The sequence below is a fragment of the Diabrotica virgifera genome, chromosome 10, assembly GCF_917563875.1.
Source record: "Diabrotica virgifera virgifera chromosome 10, PGI_DIABVI_V3a".
In the NCBI taxonomy this organism is placed as follows: domain Eukaryota; kingdom Metazoa; phylum Arthropoda; class Insecta; order Coleoptera; family Chrysomelidae; genus Diabrotica; species Diabrotica virgifera.
In genome coordinates this window covers 92,834,496-92,860,432 of record NC_065452.1, presented here as the reverse complement: position 1 = coordinate 92,860,432, position 25,937 = coordinate 92,834,496, and the positions used below count along the sequence as shown (strand labels likewise).

Here is a 25,937-nt window from a genome sequence, read left to right as displayed (position 1 = left end):
ACGGAATCAAGAAATGTATATGTTTTTCGTCGATCTATGGAAGGCGTTCCACTGAATATGCTGTGACAGTCAATGGAAAACAGGAATATTAATATAGAATTAATAAAAGCCGCCAAAGTACTATACATTCAACCCACAACTAAAGTAAAAACAGGGACACAAGTAACAACAGGATTTCTAACATCAAAGGGATTGAAGCAAGGATGTTGCCTATCTCCCACTTTTTTTAAATTTACATTGAAAGTGCTTTAAAAAGATGGAAACAAAAATGTAGGACAATGGGGATACCACTCAATAACACTGGTATAGACGCTCAACTCTGCAGACGATCAAGTAATAGTGGCTCAAGATAAGATTATGACGATTTAAAACTACATGGCCCGAAAATGAATTGAAAAGTAAGGTCTAGAAGTCAATCAAAAGAAAATCGAATACTTGTGCGTTGACCACAAAACGAACGTTGATCGAACGTTAGACAAAACCACAAGAGAAAGAAATATAGCCACATGCCACAGTATTTTTATGGGACCAATAAGTCATCAAAGAAAATAAAAAAAGGAGACTATAGTGAAAAGTATCACTCTACAGTGCGTCCATAAAGTAACGCATAAATTCATTATTTCGTAAACTGGCGACTATGAAAAAAAAATCCCGAAAGACGTCGATTTTTTTTAAATTACGATATTTTGGCATATATATCATACTAGTGACGTCATCCATCTGGGCGTGATGACGTAATCGATGATTTTTTAAAATGAGAATAGGGGTCATGTAATAGCTCATTTGAAAGGGTATTTAATTCTCTATTCAGTAATGTCAACAATTAATTGACACAAAAAGATGAATGAATGTAATTTGTTTAATTCTAAATACCTTCTACTGCTGTCAGAAAACATAAAAATGTCTTATTTAAAAAATAAATATTGATTTTCTCTTAAACGAAATGTTCATATTTCCAAGAGGCAGGTGGGTGGCATCTTTAACATTGGATCTAAGCGAAAAGCAATATTTATTTGTTAAATAAACACGTTTTTCCTGTATTCTGACAACAGGAAAAACGGAAGTATTTTGAATTAAATAAATTACATACATTCTTCTTTTTGTCTCAATTAATTTAATTAAAACTTTTTCAAGACCCTGTATAAATAATTAGGTTAATGTTTATATTACTAAATAAAAATTGATTAACCTTTCAAATGAGCTATCACATGGCCCCTATTCTCATTTAAAAAAATCGCCGATAACGTCATCAAGCCCAGATGGATGACGTCACTAGTATGATATTATGCCAAAAAATTGTAATTTAAAAATAGAAATCAACCTGTTCAGGATTTTTCGTTGAAGCTGCCGGTTTACGAAATAATGAATTTATGCGTTACTTTATGGACGTACTGTATACAGCTACGAGGTATGATCACTGAAAGAAAGAACACTGGCAACGCTGAAAGCAACGGAAATGGATAATTGGAGAAGAGCACCAGGACGATTTAGAAGAGAAAGGATTGCCAACGGACGTATTAGAAAAATAATCGGAATCAAACGAACAATCACAGATGAATTATCAACAAAACCACTTATCTGGTTCGGACACATACAAAGAATGGATTAACAACGCACACTAAAGGAAATACTAAAATGGCAAACAGACAGAAGGAGAAAACGGGACTGAGAAAAAGTCGGAGTGAAGGAACAGACAAAGAGCTGAGAGAAAGAAACAGAAAAGGTCCTAGGGAACAACCGGACAAAGTGGCGGTTGGGCTAAAATGCACAAGATTCTAATTAAAAATTCCATTGTGTCTTATATTTAGGCCATCAAAAGTGTAGAGGAAAAAATCATATGAGTACATATATTATGTGTACTTAAGTTGTTATAGTTGAATTATCATCTGGTTATAAGTTTTTGTCTTTTGATGTGTTACGTAAGTTATGTATTAACGTAGGGGAAACTGGGTAACAGTGAGACATGGGTAACAGTGAGACAATTGAAATATCTTCCCTCCTTTTCGCCATGTGTAGATATCATTATGTACTTCTGAGTGCTTGCTGTATTCAAGGTTACTTATTTCTAATATGTTCGGCGGCCGTGCAGTTTCAGTTTAGGATTTATCGTGATTGAGTGTGTTTGATGGGCACTAAGTAAAATAATATAGGTGCTTTGAGAATTTTTTATAAAAGCATGTTAATTACTAGGATTTTTCTAGAATTACCATGACATTGTGTGTAGATTAGTAAACATGATGCCGTAGTTTAGCAAAGCAAACTAAGTTATATAATAATAAAAATAATATTTTTTAAATTTTATGGCAAATGGGTAACAGTGAGACGGGGTACATTGAGACATATCTCACTGTTATCCAGGTGTTATAAAAAAAATTACATTTTGTATTTTTTTTTTCTAAAATTTCTACTAAAAGAGACTAAGATGAGATCGCCAAGGCCAGTTTGTTATAGTCACAATAAACGGCAAAATTCATTTTTCTCATTCGAGATAAATTTCAATTTAATAAATGTACGTTAATTCTCAAACACTATTTTTTAAATTAATAAGTACTTTTTAACTTAAACTTGTTTTTTTTTATATTTTTTTGTCATATAAATATATATTTTGCAACTTAAATTTTTTTGTGTGTGTTATTTCATATAAATATTATACTGTCTCACTGTTACCCATGCCTGGGTAACACTGAGACAAATGACAACTTGACCTTATGTGTCGAATACAAACTAAACAAACCGATCTATTTTCAAATTTGATTTTTTCTTGTGTAATGAACACATGTGAGAGTACAATCCTGAAGAAATTTTGTTTATACATGTCATAGTAGTGGACTTATGGTTAAATGAAAAAAAAGTGTCTCACTGTTACCCAGTTTCCCCTATCAGATAACATACCAATAGAAAGCGGAGTACATCCAGATTTTGTATTTGCTTCTGTGCAGAATATATTTAGAAGAAATGGTTTCCAGATCTTTGACAATATAGATAAGAGAATTACAGTCAGCAGTACCTATCTGATTATAGTTAAAAGGCTAAGAAATGACAAATTATTAACACCGTAAAGAACAGAAACTTGACTTACTTTGGCAACATTGCCTAATAATAAATACTGACATCTACAGTTAAATCTACAAGGCAAGATTAAGGGAACGAAACGCCCTGGACGCAGACGTATATGCTGTCTGCCCAATCTAAGGCAATGGACTGGTTTAACATCAACTGATCTATTTCGAGCTGCTGTGAATATAATAAGATGGGTCAATGTGGTCGCCAATATCACTAGAAGGTAGGCACTTTTAGAAGAAGAAATGAGAGACTTTTACCTAATCTGACTCTCTGTAAAATTGTATGGATTAAGGTATCCTATTAAATTGATACTTACTTTTGGTGAAAATATCAAAATAAGTAGGTCTGTTTAGATGAACACCATCATGCTGCAGTCCAGGCCCAGATGCTGTAACTTTGGAGGCGTCTCCTGCAAATCCCTCCACTTTAACATGGTAAGGGCTCTTTGGTGAATTTCTCCCTGAGAAAAGGGCATATATCGTATGGGTCCCTTCCATCTGTGGTTGGTATGAAACTGTGTACGTTAAGTTCTTATCATTATTGAATTTAACATCTGCAGGTTCCCGTTGTCCCCGTGGATTCTCAACGATTACTTCTACATCAGCACGTCCTGCGGAGAAGGTTTCAACAGTGAAAATAGCTGGAGCACCCACTACTACACCAGTGGGTTCAATGCCTGGGCCATAGACTCGTACCCTACAAATAAAAACAGAATGAATCAAATAATCAGTCTCGCAATATTTTACCAATATTAATTTAACCGAAATATAGACAACCAATATTTCAGTTCTACTTTTTGTACCTACTGTAATAATTCATTGTGCTAACATGAATAATTTGGAAACGCCAGGTTTTCTTAACACGACTCCACCTTATCGGCAGAGTCTACGAGAAGTGTACAAGGTGTAATTACAAAAAAAGAAATATGTATGTCTTTGTACTCACTTTATAACGCTCAAAAAATTACGGGATCTGGATTTACGCGAAAGTTACGCGTGAAGTTAGTCGTATTGATGACAGTTGAGAAAACATGGGCGACCCGAATAATTTATTTGATCAAAGCAGGACTGATACCAATGCTAATCACAAAAACAAACTAGAAATTGAAACATCACAAAAAATAAAGAACGTTAAAGAAGTTTGAACAAATGAATATTGATGGAGAAAATATGAACAATGTTAAGACAAATACGAATAAGTTGGGTAACAGGTTTAACATAATTATAGAACTGGGTAAAAATGTCAGATGAATAGAGAAGTAGTATCTTAGTGCCTATGTTACAGACGTAAAGGAGATATTAAACAATATACAAACTGAGACCAGAAAACTATCTGTTCATACCATTAAAATTTAATAGAGTAATTTATAGACTAATAGGTACATGAGATATATAAGAAAACAGTATGTTTGTTTGATAAAAAATTAAAAAATAAAATAACAAAAATAGTTAATATGATTTAAACAAATTATATGATAAAGAACTTCGAGAAGTGAGGATTCGGCCCTGATAAATAAGTAGAAACAGTTGTTTGTCTCGGCTCTTGATATTTTGTGTTTAATTACGAATATCTAAAGTGTTAATTACAATCAAAGTGAACCAACAGCATTTAAGACTGTAAGTTTTAATATTATAATATTAATCAAACCTAAAGTCGCATCCTGAACCGGTTTTATTGGTTTTTCATATGGTTTTATTTACCGTATATAACCAAAATTTGTCAATAATAAACAACAACCAGTATTGTTTTTTGCTGGCACAGAGAGGTATTACTTTTATGTGACTGCGTAAAAATAATTAATGGATATGTCTGCCGATGTTACTATACAGAATGTCTCTCCAATGAGTAAATCTTACAGCTCAGCTACTTCTCAGCAGAATTTTTTTCCAACGAAAGAACAGGGAATAATATTTAGTGCTATAAACAATGCCCCCATTCAAGATTATTTGATTCCGTTAGGCACCCTAATAAATCCAAAAAATATTTTATTTTCTTCTCGTTTATCCAATAACAGAATATGTATGTACCTAAGTAGCAAACTCACCGTAGATAACTTTATGGAGAAATATGGTTCTATACAAGTACAAGGAGATACCGTATGAGCTAGACGACTTATAACCCGAGCAGAAAGATTAGTATTATCCAGTGTCTGCCCTACAATCCCTCACGATGTTCTCGTCCGAGAATTGAAAGAAATGGGCCTAAATCTCGTCTCCCCCATAACCTTTTTAAGAATCGGTGCTTCTTTACCTGAATACAGCCACATAAAAAGCTTCAGAAGACAAGTATTTGTCAGCCCACATAGTATCATGATTCCAGATTCTATTGTAATAAATTACGAAAGCGTCACCTACAGAATTTTCATATCTCAAGATAATCTTACATGCTATGCATGTAAGTAAACCGGCCATATATCAAGCAAATGTCCAAACACCAACAATACAGTACCTCCCACTCAAGCCCAAAATTCAACTTTACAGAACCCTACTTTAACGCTAATCTCCCACTCTGCCACCGATAATGGTTCCCAATCACATCAAGCTGAAGACGGTAATCCAAACAGCATAAATATTCAAAAACCCTCTTCAATTTCCTCTACTGCTCAAACCCTACTGACATCTTCTGAAGCGAGCAAAACAATTCCCACCGAAGAGAACATTCCCACTAAAAATCCATGTGAAAAAACCTCTGAAGCAATTAATCAACAAGCTTCACTCGGAATCATAGGAGAATTATCCAGTACATCTATGAAAAGAAGTATTGACGAAACGTTATCTCCTCCTATGGAAAATCTGAATACTAATAATACAACGTTTTCTCTCCCTCAAACACCACATCAAACCAACATCCAAAAGCCCAAAAAACCTAAGCGCACAGCACCTACTCCTGACTCACTTAAATTTTTCATGAATAAAAATTCCACAACACTTCTATTAAACTATGATCAGCTAATGATGTTAATTGAAAATACCCAAGGTAACAATTCACCCATAGAAATTATCAAGGAATACACAACCGATTTCCCCGGTTTAATAAACCTATTAACCATATCTTACCCATACCTTTCAGATAAAACTACGAAACATCGCTTCACCCGACTTAAAAATAAATTGAATCACTATCTAGGTAAAGATATCCCTGACAGTGAATTATCCTCCTCCGATGCCTAATTTTCAACTCTATATTACAGTGGAATATTGATGGACTGCTCCATCGTTTACCCATACTTCAAATCATTCAATCAGAATATTGTCCAGAAATAATTTGCCTACAAGAAACTAACCTTAGTCCAAACACAAATTACAATTCTAAGCAATTCAATTGTTTTATAAATGACAGAAAAAGTAATAGTAATTATTCTTCTGGTGGGGTTGCCAGTTTGGTAAAAAAATCATACGTAGCAAGCCTTTTTCCTGTAAAAACCAACCTCGAAGCAGTAGTAAAACTTTCAGCGCCCTCGACACTCTACATTTGTAACATTTACCTAGCATCAAGTGCAATATTAACTTTTGACGATATAAATAAACTTATCGAACAAATTCCAACTTCTCGTATTATACTTGGTGACTTCAATGCACACAATAGCATTTGGGGGTCTGTCCGTACTGATATCAGAGGTAAATTACTGGAAAAGTGGTAATGTCTGATTTATAGCTTAACTTACTCAATGATGGGACTCCTACACGCTTTAATATTCAGACTGGAGATTCATCTCCAATTGACTTAAGTCTTTGTGACCCAGCGTTGTCATCCCAGCTCTTATGGGAAGTCTTATCATATACATACAGTAGCGACCATCATCCCATTCTTATAAGAAATCTCTCTAGGCAACAATCGCCTTATGAGTTTCTACCCAAATGGAAAACGGAGTCGGCAAACTGGACAGAATTTAAAAACTACATCGATAAAGCTATGGAGAACTTTATTGTAAAAAGTAACGTCAATGATACTCTACTCTAGATGACTTCAATAATATCATTATACAAAGTGCAGAACAGTTTATAGGTAAAACTAAAGCACCAAAAAAGCATTTACCCGTACCATGGTGGAATTGTGACTGTAGTGAAGCAATTCGGGCAAGTAAAAAAGCTTTCGATAGGTACAAAAAACACAAAAATATAGAGAACAAAATAGAGTACAAATGACTTAAGTCCAAAACTCAACTATTAATTAAACAGGCCAAAAAAGCCAGTTGGATGAAATATATTTCCAATATAAACACTTCCACGCCAATAAGCGAAGTTTGGAAAAAAATACGCAAAATTTCCGGTTTCCACCAATCACCCGCAATATCCAGCCTGAAAGTAAATAACCAAATCATTACATCACCAACAGAAATTTCCAATATATTGGCACTGAATTATAAAAAAATATCTTCCAATGAAAGCTTCGACCCCACCTTTCTTGAAAACAAAATACAACTCGAAAATTATAATACATTTCCATACGAAATTAGCCACAATCCTCTAAATCTCCCGCTAACTTTTCACGAACTGAATGACTCACTTATAGATTTGAAGGATTCTAGTCCTGGCCCAGATGATATTCCAACTATTTTTCTGAAACAGCTTCCAAATTCAGACATAATGGTAATGCTACAGATATTCAACCTCATATGGCAACAACACCAGTACCCCACAATTTGGACTAAGGCTATTGTGCTTCCATTTCTTAAACCTCAAAGTCCCCGTCTAGATCCCGAGTCCTATAGGCCTATAAGGTTGACATGCTCCATGGTAAAATTACTAGAAAAAATTGTCAATGCACGGCTGACCTGGACACTTGAAAAGTCAAATCTACTGATACATGAACAAAATGGTTTTAGACAAAACCGATCAGGCATAGATAATCTTTTAGACCTAGAGAGCGATATTCAGGAAACTCTAGCAATTCTACAACACTGTATAGCAATATTTTTTGATTTAAAGAAAGCATTCAACACGTGCTGGAGGTATAATATTTTGAAAAAACTGCACTCATGGAATATCCGAGGTAATTGTCTAGAATTTATTAAAAACTTTTTGCGGTACAGATCATTTCGAGTAAGGGTTCAAAATTCACATTCAGAAGAATATATTGAAGAAAATGGGACTCCTCAAGGATCAATAATTAGCCCACTATTCTTAGTCGCTATAAATGATATAATTAAAAATTTGCAAAAACCTCTGAAAGCTCGCGTTTATGCAGATGATTTAGTAGTTTACATCAAAGGCAAAAACCCCTCCCTAATGTCAAAATCATTACAAAATTTTCTACAACAAATAGAAGAATGGTCCCATAGCACGGGATTTAAATTTTCTGTTTCCAAAACAGTGGGAATGGTATTCACCAATATACACGCTTTTAACACACCAATATTGAAATTTTATAATTCAACTATCATGTTTAAAACAGACGTAAAATTTATGGGAATGTGGTTGGATCAAAAACTGTCTTGGAAAAAACATATAAATCAACTAGTCGCTTCTTGCAATAAAAGATTAAATTTATTAAGAACATTATCTAACAGGGACTGGGGCTCTGATTATGATACCCTAATTAGCCTATATAAAGCTTTAATTAGATCTAAAATTGACTATGGCTCCATTGCGTACATATCTGTGTTCGAGACAACACTAAAACCCTTAGATAGTATACACAATGCAGCATAAAGACTTGCCCTGGGAGCATTTAGAACAACGCCGGTAGAGAGTTTGTATAGTGAAACCGGAGAACCTTCTTTATTCCACCGTCGCCTTTATTTAACATTAACTCATGCAATTTCTATAGCTTCAAATCCAAACAGACCTCTTTTTAATAATACATTCAATAATAAATATACGTCTCAAAATAGACCTATTTCACACAAACCTTTCTATGAGAGAATTCGATTTTATCTAAGATATTTAGATGTAAACTTTCCAGATATATTCCTAATACATTTGGACCATCCCCCTCCTTGGAAAACTAATATGCCCCAAATAAATTATAATCTTACTGTATTTAGTAAGCACTCAACAAATCCAGCTGTTTTTAAAAATAAACTTAATTCAATCATAGCCAAACATGGAGATAATTGCTACAAGATATACACAGATGCATCAAAATGTAATACAGAAGTAGGTGCTGCATATGTTACCCCTAACAATCAATATAATTTTAGACTTCCTCAATATTTCAGTATTTTTTCTGCTGAACTTTATGCAATACTCAAAGCCCTTGAACATGTCAACAAAAACAAAATACCAAAAATGCTTGATCCTAAGCGATTCACTCGGTGCATTACAAACTTTAAATCATGTGTATCCTAAAAGCCCCCTAGAGAAAATGGTGAAATCTGAATTAGAAGAGGCTCAAGAAAATTCCAGACGCATTACCTTCATATGGATCCCATCTCATATTGGTATTGATGGAAACGAAGCAGCAGATCAGTGCGCCCGTAAAGTGTCGGAAAGTGTAGAAACAGAGGTAACGGAGTGTCGAAATCTCGCGGGTGACATAAAATCGTATTTTAGAAATCTAATCACGTGTAAGTGGAACCAAGAATGGAAATATTCACAGACATCTTTAAGAACAATCAAGGATAATGTTTACCCGCGGCTATCGAGAATACGAACCCGAAAACTTCAAACTGTTATCACACGCCTGCGTATAGGTCACACAAGATACACGCACTCTCACCTGTTTACAAGAGATGATCCCCTAAATGTGAAATGTGTGACGAAATAAATAATGTAAAACATTTTTTAGTTGACTGTCCACTTTTTACAAATGAACGAATCAGATTCAACATTCCTAACAACATCAACAAACTCTTAAGCACAGATGGTTACTATGAAAATATCGCAAACTATTTAAAATGTATAGGGCTATATGTATTATAGAATCTAAGTTACTGGAATTGTATGGAATTGTTACTGTATTCTTAATTTTAGATAGGAATTTTATACCTACATACTGTAATTATAGATAATAATATCGCTAATTATTTAAAACTCATAGGATTATATTATAGACTGTAAGTTATTGGAACTGTACTCCTACACTGTATTCCCGCTAATCACCTCTAGGTGGATGCGGTAAATTTCTCAATAAAAAAAAAGTTCTGCCATATTGATATTGAATAAGAAATAAGAAGTTCCTGGTGAGTGGGTGTAGATTGTGAGATATGTCACAGATAGCGACTAGTGTAAGGACAACTGCAGGATAGACTGAAAAATTTCATGTGAAAGTAGGATTGCATTGAAGCTCAGTGTGGAATCATTATTCATTATCATTAGTGTTGGATCAGATAACAAGAAAATTTGAGATAATGGTAATTTTGAACAATGAAATGATTGTGAAAAATAAGTCTTACGATCGGTATTAGGGAGCAATAGGGATATAAATGGAAATGCGTACAGTATAAAAGCACATGCAGGTTTGTTATATTTCAATGCTTTCTCAGCCAATTGTTTGGCCAGGGGCGTAACAGAGGCACCCCACAGCATGAAGCTTGCGGGGGGCCCCATCGATCAGGGGCCCCATCTTGTCGTTTGATATTATGTAAAAATTATGGTTATATTATTTTACGTTGTGTGTTTAAATTTAAGAATGTAAATTTCTAAATACATAGGCACATTCGGCAAGTGAATCATCTCATCTCTAGGAACTTAATCCCTTCCGGTCTCCCGAACTCTTAACACAATATCCCGAACACAATATATTTCTTAAATCTAGAAATGGGTTTCATCTTTACGTTTACATTTAGTATTTCCATACAATTATCGGCAGTATAATTAATTTGTTTGGTTGTTTGCATTTTGTGTTATTTGTGTTGTTTTACGGTTATAATTGCATCAGTTTGGTATGCATTTATTTATCAATTTATTGACGACATTTCTTGTGTAATCATTGGACAATCTCTCAACAGATAATCGATAAGATAAGGAATTTATAACACACTTTAGGGGCGTCAATGTAGATCGAAAACTTGCATTGTTTCGGAAAAAATCAAACAAGCTTATATTTTTCTAAAACATTTTTTGATAGCTTATATATTTTATGTTAAAGTAAAAAGTTCTACTCACAGATTTAGCTTCTAATTGTTTATTAATTGTTTAAACAATAAAACTGTTTTTTGAATAAATAATTTTAAAAATATCGGTGAATTAATCATTTTACTTTGATCAAAAATGTTTCTATTTTCTTTTTGATTATGTGGAATCTGAACATGACATTACAATATTGTCACTTATACAGTATGTCTGCGTGACATCGAATCATATGGGAAACTGTTTTAATATCAATTTTACAACAAAAAGTTATTCTTCATGAAATGCTCTGAATGGTTTTAAATCTAAGATACAAGATACAATCATCAAATATCAAATTTTATCAATTTTATAAGAGGTATGTCAAAACATATGAATTTAACTCTAGACTAATGTACCTTTATATTTCACGATATGTATATGATTTTAATTTTAATATGCAATTACATCCTCCTAATTAAAAAAATAATTTTTGCAAATTTTTCTCAAATTACGGATACCCAACATCATTTTATTACAAATTATAAAAACTATTTTATTACCTATTAATTTTACGAAAAAACGTTATTATTTATAAAAAGCTCTTCATTGTCTCAAAACTAAGTTTGAATCGTAATGTATCACATTTTATCAACTTTATACGAGGTATGTCGAAAAACATAAATTTCGCTCAAGAGTAAAGTAGGTACCTTATTATTTTACAATATTTCAACTGGAATTGTATAATTGCATATTTAAACATAGCTTTTAATTCTGAACAACTTTTTATAATAAAATTTTTCAATATTTTAAAATATAAAGGTACCTTACTATTGAGCAAAATTAATATTTTTTGACATACCTTGTATAAAATCGATAAAATTTAATATCTGATGATTGCAACTTAGATTTTGTACCATGCAGAGCATTTATGAAGAATAACTTTTTTCGTAAAATTGATAATAAAAAAGTTTCCCAAAGGTTCCAAATTACGCAAAGACACTGTATAAGAGCTCAAGAAAAGAATTTTTTTAACATTTACTATCTTTAAAGCTTGTTATTAAATGTATTGTAGGTAAGTTGTACAGAAAAAACAGTTTTTATGACTGTGTATTCATTAAAGCCGTCCAACCTCAAGCTGCATACATTCATTGTGCATCTCATAATTTGCTACATGCATAAATGAAGGACGCAAGCAATAATATATTAGAAGTTCGCGATTACTAGAACACCATATAAAATATTTATAATTTTTTTGGCAAAAGTACATATCTATTAAAAGATGGAATCATTTGCTAACAATGCAGAAAAATGTCCAACCAAAATCGGTTACGGTTACACTAAAAACGTAATTGGTGACTAGGTGGTCATCTAGCTTTCAAACTGTGCTTGGTATAAAGTAGAACTACATCACAATTTTACACTGTCTAAAATAATATTAACTACCACAGATCGTGAGGAGAGAATGACAGCTAATAATTTAAAAAGTAAAATGGAACAATTTGAATTTGTCTTCCTAACTATTTTACAAAATAAAGCTTTGGAATCTATAAATCTAGCTGTCATCCTTTTGCAATCCAAAAATATGGATCTCTCAAGCGCAACAGTACTTTTACCTGACTGTAAAGAATTTTTATCAAATCTTAGGCAAAACTATACGTCACGACCGCTAGTTCAGATAGATATTTTTCTAAATTTAAATTAATAAAATCATATCTTGCTAGAGTACAATGTCAGAAGCACGGTTATCTTCTCTAGCGCTTATAAGTATGTATTGAAAATGAAGTTGTCCATCAGATAGATATTAATAAAATTGTAGATATATTCGCTGATCGTAGTATACGAAGAAATTTGTTTATCTAATAGAATAATACCTACTATGTAATAATGTAATATTTTATTATTTTTTGTTCTATTTTATTCTATAATTCTATACCAATAAAGATGAGAAATGTAAGTTGTTATGAACAGTGCATTATTACGCTAACACAAATAAGTTTGTTACACAAGTCGTATTTAGTAATTGTTTAAAGGGGGCCCCATTTCCAATTCTGCGGGGTGTCCCCGACGGAGTTTGTTACGCCACTGTGTTTGGCTATGAATATACTCCCTATTGTTCACCTATTTTGTCGAAAGCCTTATTTCTCTTCACTTATGTATTTTTCATTTATCTTATAGTCGTGTATTCTTGTTTAAAGTTTAACAGTAGTGTTCAATAAGGTGACTTTGTGGTAGTTGGTAGGATTTCTATTATTTCCTTTTTGTGTATTGGTATTGCTATTCCTGATTTCTTTTTTGTGCCTTATATGCTGACTTGATCATAACTTTCTCCTTCTTTTTCTACTCTAATAGGCATATTACTTCCATTGTAAGTTTCTATTATATAGGCTATCATATTGTCTGGTTCTATGCTTTGTTTCTATTTTGTTTTTCATTCATTGGGTTTTTCCTCCCTTCCAGGACGTTCAAAAGTATAATATGACTACAATGAAAAGATCAGCTTTAGGTCTAGTTAAAACATTTAAGCTACTCCCCTACAAGGAAGTAAGAAAATACCCCGTTTAACTAAACACGAATAATAGAAATATTTAGACATACTTCTAGATAACGAAGAAAAAATATTCAAAAATAAATAACTTTTGTTTGCTAGCATTTCTGCAATATTCGGAAACAGTGAATGGCTTATTTGAAACGGTTTCCATTAAATGATGAACTATTGGAGATGAACTGGAGATTTTTTGTATTTACGCGCACTAAAATTTAACCACGATAGGAATTTTCTATTGGTATTGATATTGATTCTTTAGAGTTAAGGAGTACTTACTTATTTACATTTGTTCTAGGTCTCAACGGTGCACCAGGTTTGAGTTTGGCATTAGGATACTGCGATAAATATGTCATCATAGACTGTTCGTCAATATTTGGGTTGACTATTTCTTCAGGCTTAATAAGTTGGGGAACGTTAAGCCAATCATCGGCGAGATTCATAGCCTCAGATGCATTTTTCACTCCTTCTCGGTTATCCCAGTCCTAAAATTTATAAAATCTTTGGTTATTTTGTTCTGTTTGATTGAATAAAAAAAATTACAAAAATCAACTACATATTTCACAGATAAACTGTTGCATTGATAGATGCAAAAAGGATGTACCTACAGCCTTATCAAGAGGATACGGGAAGAGGAAAATATGCCCAAAAATTTGACAAAAGCTCTATTATGCCGTGTATACAAAGTAGTGATGTTGATTATAGTTACTTTCGAGTATTCGTTACAAATCGTTACTTTTGTATAAAGTATAAAGTAATCATTCACAGTATTCGTTGCTTTGATTACTATGATTACTTTTGTATTTGAGTACCGGTAATCATATCGAGAATCGTATTTCTCAGTAGGTAGGTATTTTGTATACGTATTCCGATATAACAAAATCTACTATCTAATCTACATCGGCAAATGGCGTAGATCTAGATACAAATATAGGGTTCTCGCATTCGATCTTTGTTAATGACATACATTACATATTTTACGTATACCATTATACCTCCCTCTGTTTCAGCTTCTACCTTCACCTCACTCTCACACCCTTAACCCGGCATTGGTCGCTAGGTAGGTTGGTACGCGAATGGTATCGCGTGAGATTTTCTCTCACATATCCAACTTTTGCCTTTCTTTACAAAATTTTACAAAAAAGATGAGGTTTCATCAACGATAAAGCCATTTGTTTTAAAAAGATACGACGTGTTTCTGTTTTATTATTATTATCTTTATATAAAATGTCACTATTGATGCCGCCAATATTTAACATTGAAAAATATATGGTAAGTGACCATCTACAACTAACCCGTGAAACAGAATATAGGATTTTCATATCATCGACCACATCCACGGCGCCTTTTATTACATCATAAAAGGATATTATTTTAGGTTTTAAGGGGAAAAATAAAATTAATTTTTATACACAGTTGGTGACGCCGGTGGTCGCTTGATGAGAAAATATCTCACATGAAGCGCACTGACTCAACAATATGGTGATACTAAGAAAACTGCGTCACTATCTGAGTAATATTTTATTATACCAAAAACTGTTAATAACGCATAAGAATATGCTTCAAATCTTAACGACTTTAAACCATGAGCCAAAATTATAATACTCAGTATGTACATTATCCACAACAGGACATTACTACAAATCCATCACTAAATTCACCAAACCAATGTGCAGGACCGTACGCGCAAATTCAATATGTACCAATTCAACAGTCCTTATATAATAACACAGCTCAGAGTATTCAAAACGTGCAACCGCATTTAGTTTCACAACCGATGCAGCCGTCTACTAGTGCAGCACAATATTATCCTGTAGTACCTGTTCAATCGCAATCCCAAGCTGAATCTGCACCAGATGATTGGAAACACGTACATAACAAAAAAAGAAATCGAATTGATAGCCCGGAAAAATATATTAGAGCAACAAAACAATCCAAAATAGATGATTACTGGTTAAACTCACCAATATCGACCTCCAACAAATTCTCTGTATTACAAAAAGAACAAAACGATGCAAATCAGGATACAGCTACAGAAGAACAAAACGATGCAAATCAGGATACAACTACAGAAGAAAACCAGAGCCAAAATACAAATACAACTACTAAAACGCCACCAATATTTGTCTACAGTGTTAAAAATATTACTCCGCTGACCAAACTACTACAAACGATTGCAAAAGATGCTTATGTATTAAAAACTCTCGCCAATGACCAAGTAAAAATAATGCCTCAAAATAACGAAGTCTACTCTGTCATAACAAAAGCACTAGAAGACAAAAATACTGAATTTCATACCTACCAACTCAAAGAAGATCGCTCATTCAGAGTTGTACTAAGAAATGTACATCCATCTACAGATATCAACGAAATTAAGGCGGAAATCCAAAGCGTAGAGCACGAAGTCATAAATATCAATAACATTCGTCAATCAGGTACTAAAAAGCCATTACCACTGTTCTACGTTGAACTAAAACAAGCCGAGAATAACAAAGATATATATGAGATCGATTCATTGTTGAACTATAAAGTAATTTTTGAACCTCCACATAAAAAGCGTGTAGTACCTCAGTGCATAAAATGCCAACGCTACGGCCACACCAAAAATTTTTGCTACCTTTCTCCAAGATGTGTTAAATGCGCGGGTAACCACAGATCTGATCAGTGCTCTTACAAAGAAAGAAACAACCAGGTGAAATGCGTGCTGTGTGAAGGAAATCACCCAGCAAACTATCGTGGGTGCTTAGTCCACAAAGAGCTGCAAAAAAGAGCGTTTCCACAACTGAGAAGCAAACCAACAAGTCAGCCTGTCCAATCAAACCAACACTTAGTAGTCCCGAATGTAACCTATGCTCAGGTAGCAACCGCTGGTAATCAAATACCATCAAATACAGCTCCCAGTCTTCAACAATCCACTGACATGCTCGAACTTAAAAATATGATCAAACAATTGGTAGAACAAATGAGCACAATGTTAAACCTCTTAACCGCTCTCATTGCTAAAAAACCCTAAGATGGAGGCGTTTCTAAAACTAGCTTCATGGAACGCCAATGGCTTATCACAACATACACAGGAAATCAAATACTTTCTACACCTTCACAAAATAGATATACTGCTAGTATCCGAAACTCACTTTACACAAAAAAGTTACCTTAAAATTCCAAACTATACTATATATACTACTAATTATCCAGATGGATCAGCACATGGAGGCTCTGCTATTATAGTTAGAAATACAATAAAACATCATAATGCTGGCGAGTACCAAACAAATCACATTCAAGCGACCAATATTGTGGTTGAAGACTGGGATGGACCACTTACAGTATCTGCGCTGTATTGCCCCCCACGACACTCTATCACAAACGAACAATTTAAAGATTATTTCAATTCACTTGGGAGCCGCTTCATAGCAGCAGGGGACTATAATGCCAAACATACCAGGTGGGGATCAAGACTAATCACTCCGAGAGGTAGAGTTCTCTTAAATATCATAGAGTCAAATAATATGGATTATTCATCAACCGGCGAACCAACATACTGGCCCTCGGACAGAAATAAAATCCCCGATTTGGTCGATTTTGCTGTAGTTAAGAACATCCCTAGGTCTAATATAAAAGCTACATCATGCTACGAATTATCTTCTGATCACTCGCCTATACTATTCACAGTTGGAACCCAGGTACTTATTAAAGAAATATCCCCCTCACTTTATAACAGACGCACACACTGGCCAAAATTCAGATCTGTCCTGGAGAACAAGGTGTCTCTAGACATTCCACTAAAAACCAAAGAGGACATTTTTCTTGCTGTGGAACAACTAACTACAAATATCCAATCAGCTGCCTGGCAAGCAACACCAACAATACAAAATAAATGCATAATAAATGACTGCCCACAAGTTGTCAAAGAAAAAATTTTGCTAAAGAGAAGACTGAGGAAAAGATGGCAACAGACCAGAGATCCTGCTGATAAGCGTAGATTCAATAGTGCATCAATGGAATTAAAAAAGCTCTTCGAAGATCTCAAAAACCAATCACTTCAGTACTACTTGGAAAATTTAGATTCCACTAAAGATACCGATTATTCGCTATGGAAAGCCACGAGAAAACTGAAACAACCCCAGAAACCGTCACCTCCAATTAGAAAATCGGACAGAGAATGGGCTCGTAGTGCACAAGAGAAAGCAAGTTGTTTTGCAGAGTATTTTTCCGAAGTATTTACTCCCAATCAAGTGAATTCACCTGTGGAAGTAGACGTATTCTCATTTCTTCAAAGTCCATATCAAATGAGTTTGCCTATTCCGAAATTTAAGTCGTCCGAAGTCATCTTGGCTATTAATAATTTAAACGATAAAAAATCTCCAGGGTACGATTTGATCAGTGGAAAAGTATTGAAAGAATTACCTATCAAATGCATAAAACTTATAACGTTTATATTCAATGCCATATTAAACTTAGGTTACTTTCCTGATCAATGGAAAGTGTCTCAGATAATAACCATTCTAAAACCGGGGAAACCTCAAGAAGAAACTACATCGTACAGGCCAATCAGCCTCTTGCCAATCACGTCTAAAGTTTTCGAAAAACTATTAGTAAAAAAACTCGAACCCTGGATCAAAAATCTAATTCCAGACCACCAGTTTGGATTTCGATCCCATCACTCAACAATCCAACAAGTTCACAGAGTGGTAAAACATATAAATGCTGATTTTGAGGCCAAAAGGTACTGTTCAGCGGCATTTCTTGACGTTAGGCAGGCATTTGACAAGGTATGGCATGAAGGCCTCCTATACAAGCTAAAAAAGACATTACCGCACAGCTTTTACATTCTTCTTGAGTCATATTTGTCAGGTAGGTGTTACTTTATTAAATACCAAGATGCAATTTCCAAACTCTATTCTATCAAAGCTGGCGTACCACAGGGTAGCGTGCTGGGACCTACCTTGTATCTCTTGTTTACCGCAGATATACCTCCGCCTCTTCAGGAACCACTAGAGGAGAGACCACTTACAGAAGAAATGATGCTAGGAACATTTGCCGACGATACTGCAATCCTAGCCTCACACACAGACCCTATTTATGCCTCGCATATCCTTCAAGCGTATCTAGACAGAGTAGAAATTTGGTTTTTGGAATGGAAAATTAAAGTGAATGAAGGAAAATCTATTCAAGTTACATTTACAACACGAAGAGGAACTTGTCCCCCTGTAACTTTAAACAATCACCAATTACCATCAGCCAACGAGGTAAAATATCTTGGTATTCATTTGGACAGAAGTCTCACATGGAGGAAACATATCTGGACCAAGAGAAAGCAACTAGGTCTCCAATTCAGAAATATGTATTGGTTAATGGGCCGTTCATCAAGACTATCTCTGGATAATAAATTGCTGCTCTATAAGGCAATACTTATGCCAATCTGGACATATGGGTTGGAACTATGGGGAACAGCCAGTCACTCCAACATCGAAATCATCCAACGCTTCCAATCAAAAACCCTCAGAACCATCACTAATGCACCTTGGTACATCAACAATAGAATTATTCATCGAGACCTTAAAACTGATACGGTACAAGAAGTCATCACAAAACGTAGCGCTGCTTACATTGCCAAGTTGGAGGATCATGAAAACCAGTTTGCACTTAACCTCCTAGACAATTCCCAAGAACAGCGTAGGTTAAAGAGGTTCAAACCATTGGACTTACCATTTAGAGTAAACTTTTAAACTAATGAGTTAGTAGTTATGAAATGTAATTATTTTGTACAGAACTTTATAAAAATTGTACTTTGATTTTGCCAGTGGGTAAAATCTTTCTTGTCCTTAGTCAATGTAATTACTTTTGTTTATTGTTGACACTCAACAGATTGCAAAATAAATTTAAATAAAAAAAAAAAAAAAAAAACTATCTGAGCGGACGAGTCTATTAGATTTTCTAGGGAGGATAGTTAGGAGACTAGAAGGAACTACAGCGCGTGTAATTTCCCAGAAAAAAAGTTGTGCGAAATTTGCTGAAACCGTGAGAGAAAATCTCATATAGCGACCACTGGCGGGTTAAAACGCTTCATACCGATAACGATATTCGATAACACTCGTAAAATACCGGTCCCGTCCGTTACTCAATGGGATACGATTGGTAAAAAGTAATCAAGTGTACTGGTTGTAGATACAATAGTCGTTACACGCTGATACAGTTGGTACAAAGTAATCAGAGTAATCAAAGTAGATACAATAGGGCTTTTCCTTCACAGTCATTTGTTTCGAGCTTCTGTCATATGTCGTAAAATTCGTGTATATTAATATTATACACAGATTATAAAACATATGACTGGAGATCGAAACAAATGACTGTGAGTGAAAAGCCCTATAGTCGTTACTCGCTTTGATACGATTGGTACCAAGTAACAAAGTAATCAGAGTAATAAAAGTAATGAAAGTCGTTACTCGCTCCGATACGATTAGTACGAAGTAATCAGAGTAATAAAAGTGATCAAAGTAACGATTTGACTCTCTCTATAGTAATCGTTACTTTCGGTATTCGTAAGTAACGAGTTCTTTGTAACGAATAGATACTTTTTTAACATCTCTAATACAAAGAGGGATATAATTTGGCATGTGAACATTACAGAGACGTTGCTCTGTTGGATGCCTGTTATAAGGTATTAGCTAGGATGTTAAGAGATAGACTCAAAAGATTTGCTGAAGATAAACAAGGTGAAGATCAGGCCGGTTTTAGAGTTAATAGATCAGTGACAGATCAGATTCTTACCCAAAAAGAAATCCATATTACCTGCTATGAAAATAAAGTATCCTTCATGCGTTGTTCCTAGATTAGTTATTTGTTAACTTAGTATTAGAAACAATAATCAGAAACTAGTCGAGTTAAAACGACCGTATCCATCTTCAACAATGAGCAACAATGTCGGGCCTTCGCTGACGATCTTACTATTCAAACGAAAGCAAGAAAAGAATTAAGAAATGTTAAGAAAACATTAGAAAAGGAGGCAAAATATTTTGACCCGGAAATCAACCAGCAAAAGTCAAAGTACATGATACTTGGAAATACAGAACAAAAAGAAGAAGGACAATTTACTTTCATATCTAATGAAGTAAGGGAATACAATTTCGAGAGAGTGGTCCATTGTACGTATCTGTGGGTTATTGTAGACGAGAAAGGTCAGGAAGATTGGGAACTAAATGGACAAATTAGCAAAGAGAAATAAAAATATGAAAGCCTAAGACCACTGTCTATCGAGAAAAAACAAAACTAAGGATATATAAAACCGTAATAAGGCCCACAGTGACACATGGTAGCGATGTATGGACAAGGAAAAAGCAAATACGGAGAAATTAGAAAGATAGGGGGAAATGCTCAGCACTATATATGGAGGCAAAACATGGTAAAATGTTGGGTGCTACGAACAAACAGGGAGCTACAGGAACTGTATAACGAAACAACCGTCAGTCGCTTCATAAAGACAGAGAGTGATATGGATGAGACACGTGCCGAGAATGACAAGACAAAAGATGCCAAAGATGGTCCTAAAACGGGACCCAATCACGAAAAAAAGGAAAGGAAGACTCAGATAAAGATGGTTTGACAGCATAGAGGAAGATCTCAGAAATGAGGGAATTATTGGATGGGAAGAAAGAGCAACAAACAGGGATGAATGGAGGAGAAGAGTAACTCAATTTAGTAGGCAAGGAGCATTATTGGACAAGAAGCCAGCCCACTTGATACAAGTTTTGTAATATATAAGTATTATATTATTGTATTATATTAATTGTATTTTTAGCCCTATAGGCTTTCAAGGCTTATTGAACTTTGTAAATAAATTGATAGATGAAACAAATGTTTAGCTTGTATTACTTACTTGCCAATCTGGACAAAGTCCAGGAGCTACAGCATCAACCAAAGCACCGACTGCTTTTCCACTGTTCCAGTCTGTTGTGAAGTTTTTTATAGGTAGATCTGGAAGCTTTGTTTGAATCCAGTTCATCAGCCTAAAGTAATACAAACAATCAATTAATTTTGTATACATATACACTATTGACTATAAAAAGCAAAACAATTAATTACAATGACGGAAATGGAAAAGAAGATGAAGAACACTTTCCCTTATCCTGTACCTATATCTTTCGACATATATATTAAAACCAATAAATTATGGGAGATTAAAGTATATTTTGTAGGTCCCAGTTCCTCTACAAAGCACAGTTGGTCAATAATCAAACATGTCAATAATACAGGCGTTAAGGGAGGTTAGTCTTGATGAAAAAGATATGAGGATGATTCAACTGATGTATAGGAAAAAAAGCCAGAATTAATGAATCCCAACAGTCTATATCTATTCTATCAGCTCGTATTGCTGATAGAACATTAAGCTCGGTGGTCTAAAATCCAATGAAAAAAATAACAGATGTAATGCAGAAGATTGCCATGTTAAAATAGAACTGGGCAGTACACATAGGAAGAATGGAAAACCGTTGGACGAAGCGAATTCTTGAATGGCGACCAAAGGCAAGTAATAAAAGTAGAAGCAGACCTCAAACAAGATGACAATGACAATGACATCAAGCAAATGGCTGGCCACGAATGGATGCAAAAAACAGCAAACAGAAATGAATGGACCCACCTAAGGGAGGCTTACATCCGAAGATGGAATAGCTGTTGATGACGAACAGTCTATATATACAACAAGAGAAGTAAGTGAGTGAGACAGGGCTGCATCAACTCCCCTCTGCTGTTTAACATTTATATAGAAATTATCTTTCAACTTACACGGCAGAATGAAAAAGGTATCAAAATAAATAGAATTCCATACCAGACAACATAGAAGAATTACAAGAGGTAGTAAATGAGATCCATGCAATGGGAGAGGAATATGATCTCAATATTAACATTACAAAAACGAAATTAATTATATTCAGCAGACAATCCCATATACAAGCACAGTTGAAAATAAACATCAATTTGTGGTCAAATAAAAGTAGCAATAGCTATTAGAAATACTTTTAGCAAATTAAATAACTACTGTAAAGTTATAAACTGTAAAGTTATAAACTATAAAGTTATAAAGTGATAAAGTGTATTAGGGCGTCTGAGAACGGCCATATTACAATATGGGACGAATGGAGGACGACTATATTACAAATGAAGAGGTCTTAAAAGGAACTAATACCCAAAGAGAGCTTATAAACAGCGAAATGTCTCATATCGAGGTCATATTTTAGGAGGCGACAAATCTAATCTTTTAAAAATCATTTTAATGGGCAAAATTGAAGTTCCGAGAGGACCAGGTCGCAAACTACACTCATGGTTCAGAGGTATAAGAAACTGCTGTGACATAGCTGATATCAAGATGCTAATATTGGAGCAGAAGAAGATTGGTTCTGGGCTCCATAACCAGCCAAGCGAAGTGAGCGAGGCAGGCCCCTGAGTCGCGACGTGCACCGTTTTGACGTGATTCGCAAACTTAGGCAGGCCAACTCGAGACGCAAGGTGTACCGAAGTTAGGTAATTTGCGACTCGTATTTTAACGGAGGCAAGCGTAGTGAGCGAGCCCCCGATAAATATATATTTGAATATCGCTGTTAATTTTGTTCTTCTGTTACAGACGCCTATCCGGGGGAGGACTTCGCTGGGACGGAATAGAAAACTGAATTATTATTTTGTATATAATTTAGAATTAATAGATTTGCTTTATTTTCAACCTGTGTTTTACTGAGTCTGTCGTCCTAAAATAACTACCACGTCACAAATTTGGCGCCCGAGCAGACAAGATGAATCATGAAATGGAGGCCCAGAAACTATAAAAGAAATCAAGGACGACCACCAACTAGATGGACCGATGACATAAACAGAGTAGCGGGAAACTGGCTACAAGCGGCCAAGTGTAGAGAACACTGGAGAAAACTGAGGGAGGCCTATGTCCAGCAGTGGACGCGAGTGGCTGATTTATGATGATGATGACCGTAACTTTAAATGCATGTTTTAAAAATACGTCATGCTGAGAAAATCGGTGTTGCCAGCTACAAAAAATCAAAGCAAGGGACAGAGCAGAATGGCGAAGAAAGTTTGAGAAGATCGAGGCCTTTTAAGGGCTGTAGCATAGTGATGTTGATTATATGTAGTTACTTACGAGTAATCGTTACAAATCGTTACTTTTGTATAAAGTAGTGATTTACAGTATTCGTTACTTTGATTACTTTTGTATTTGAGTACCGGTAATGACATCGAGAATCGCATTTCTCAGTACATATTTTGTATTAGTAGGATATTTTGATTACTATGATTACTTTTGTATTTGAGTACCAGTAATCATATCGAGAATTGCATTTCTCAGTATTTCGTATAAGATCCGATATAACAACGATCTTCACCGATCTATTTAATGGATAGAAATTAAATGATATGTAATCTATTATGTTAAAAATTGTTAAAAGCAAGGGGTGTCCGACATAATTTTGTCCAGACTAATTAATAATTCAAAACGATTTTTTTTATAAATTCTACTAATTTTTTAGCCCGGGCAGATATTGTTTTAGATTTTTGGATCATAACAATAAAATACACATAGACCAAGGCATTTAGAAAAAAAAATAAATGATTTTTTGAAAAAAATTTGAAAAATTTTGAAAAAATGGGTGGAAATGCATAATTGTTGTATAAAATGCATCCAAAAGTACATAAACATTCATCCATGATTCAATTGAAGAGCATAGGACTCAATGAGTCTCCTTGTCTTATTCCGCTCACTATATCTATAGATTCTGTAAGTTGTCCATCTATTCTGACTTCCATTTTGTTGTTATGGTAGATTTTTCAATAGTTTTTATGATATCTAAGGGAAATTTTCTATTATACAGAAGATGGATTACATATGTGAGTCTTAACTCTACTCTGTGAAATGCTTTCTTCAAGTCAATCAGACATAGAATTGCTGGTCTATTATACTCTAGTGATTTCTAAGTAATTTACTTTATGACGAATATTGCATCGTTATACGATCTTCCAGTACAAGAACCCTGTTGTTCATCTGCTAAACTTATCCTCTGATTCATTAGGTCTTGTAAAAATTTAGTTGTAAGTTTTAGGGTAGTATTTAACAAGTTGATACCTCTGTAGTTTTCTGGCTGCTTTTATCTTCTTTTTGAATAGTAGAATTATTAGTTCGCTTGTTCTCCATTATTCGGTATTTTATTGTGTTTTATGTCACGTTTACACGTATCCAGTAGCGGCGCCAGTCTCACTGGAATGCCAGTGGCATGAAAAATAGACCACCTTTTTATTCGAGACATCGCTGGCAGACAGCGCTAGACTAGCACTGGCACAAAAAAGTGTTTAAATGCCAGCGCTGTCGTGTCAGTGCGACTGGCGCCCGTTACTGAATACGTATAAACGCGCCTTTCTGATTTTATTAATTAATGTTGTTAATTGTTTTGTCATTGCTGCTCCACAATATCATAGACGGAGAGCTAGAGGCGAGAAATCATCTTCATAAGTAATATGGAGTTTGGCATGTGAAATGTGTCTATTGTATATTGATAACTATGACCCCTTTCAGGCTGACACCTCAGTGGATACAGGAAGTAGCAATAAGGGATGAAAGGGGAAAGTTGGTGCAGTCATTAAATGTTTTCACCTTCTATTTTGTTAAACCTCCATCGATTTGCATGAAAATTGGTGAGTAGTTAGAGCATAAGTCAAGAAACAAAACTGATATGGTGACAACGTGTGCTTTTACCCTGGGGTGGATGCCACCCCTTCTCGGGGGTGAAAACTATTTTATTAAAAATAACCCCAGTAATCGATAGAGGGACAAATTTTAAGCAAAATTTGTTACTTCTAATTATTAAAATAAATCAATACTTTTTGAGTTATTAAAGATCAAAGATTTGAATTTTTCGTGAAATAAATGCATGATGTAAAGCGGTTTTTCGTGAATAATTCAAAAACTGTAAGTTTTATCAAAAGAGTTATAATTACCAAAATTGAAGATAATAAAAAATAAAATAGATTTATTTTTCGAAAAACCTTTGAGAAATAATAAAAAGTGAGTTATAGGTGATGGAATATATATTTTTTTCGGCTAGTACCCAAATCTAAGTATTCAAGCTCAAATAACGGGAAAACGGTGCATTTTATAAAATATATTTACTAAACACTTGTCAATATCAAGTGAGCTCCAGATGAAGTTTATAACGTCAAAGCTAAGCAAGTGATGATGAAAATAAGAGAACCCATTCGAGTTTTTAGGAAAAAGTGAAAATTAAAACATACGCTATTTACATATTTATTTTGAAATTAGTTAACAGAATAAATTTTAAAGGAAT

The 25,937-nt window shown here is 34.4% G+C and overlaps 1 protein-coding gene across 3 annotated transcripts in view; it reads right to left on the bottom strand.

The window, feature by feature from the left end:
• The window catches only part of LOC126893461 (filamin-A), a 510,728-nt gene that overhangs the window by 296,376 nt on the left and 188,415 nt on the right, over positions 1 to 25,937 (bottom strand). For all 3 annotated transcript variants that reach the window (XM_050663672.1, XM_050663673.1, XM_050663674.1), the window contains exons 4-6: positions 21,476 to 21,605; positions 13,879 to 14,084; positions 3,380 to 3,759 (exon numbers count right to left, since the gene is read on the bottom strand). In XM_050663672.1, coding sequence (XP_050519629.1) covers positions 3,380 to 3,759; positions 13,879 to 14,084; positions 21,476 to 21,605 — 716 coding nt within the window. The remainder of the gene's footprint in view (positions 1 to 3,379; positions 3,760 to 13,878; positions 14,085 to 21,475; positions 21,606 to 25,937) is intronic.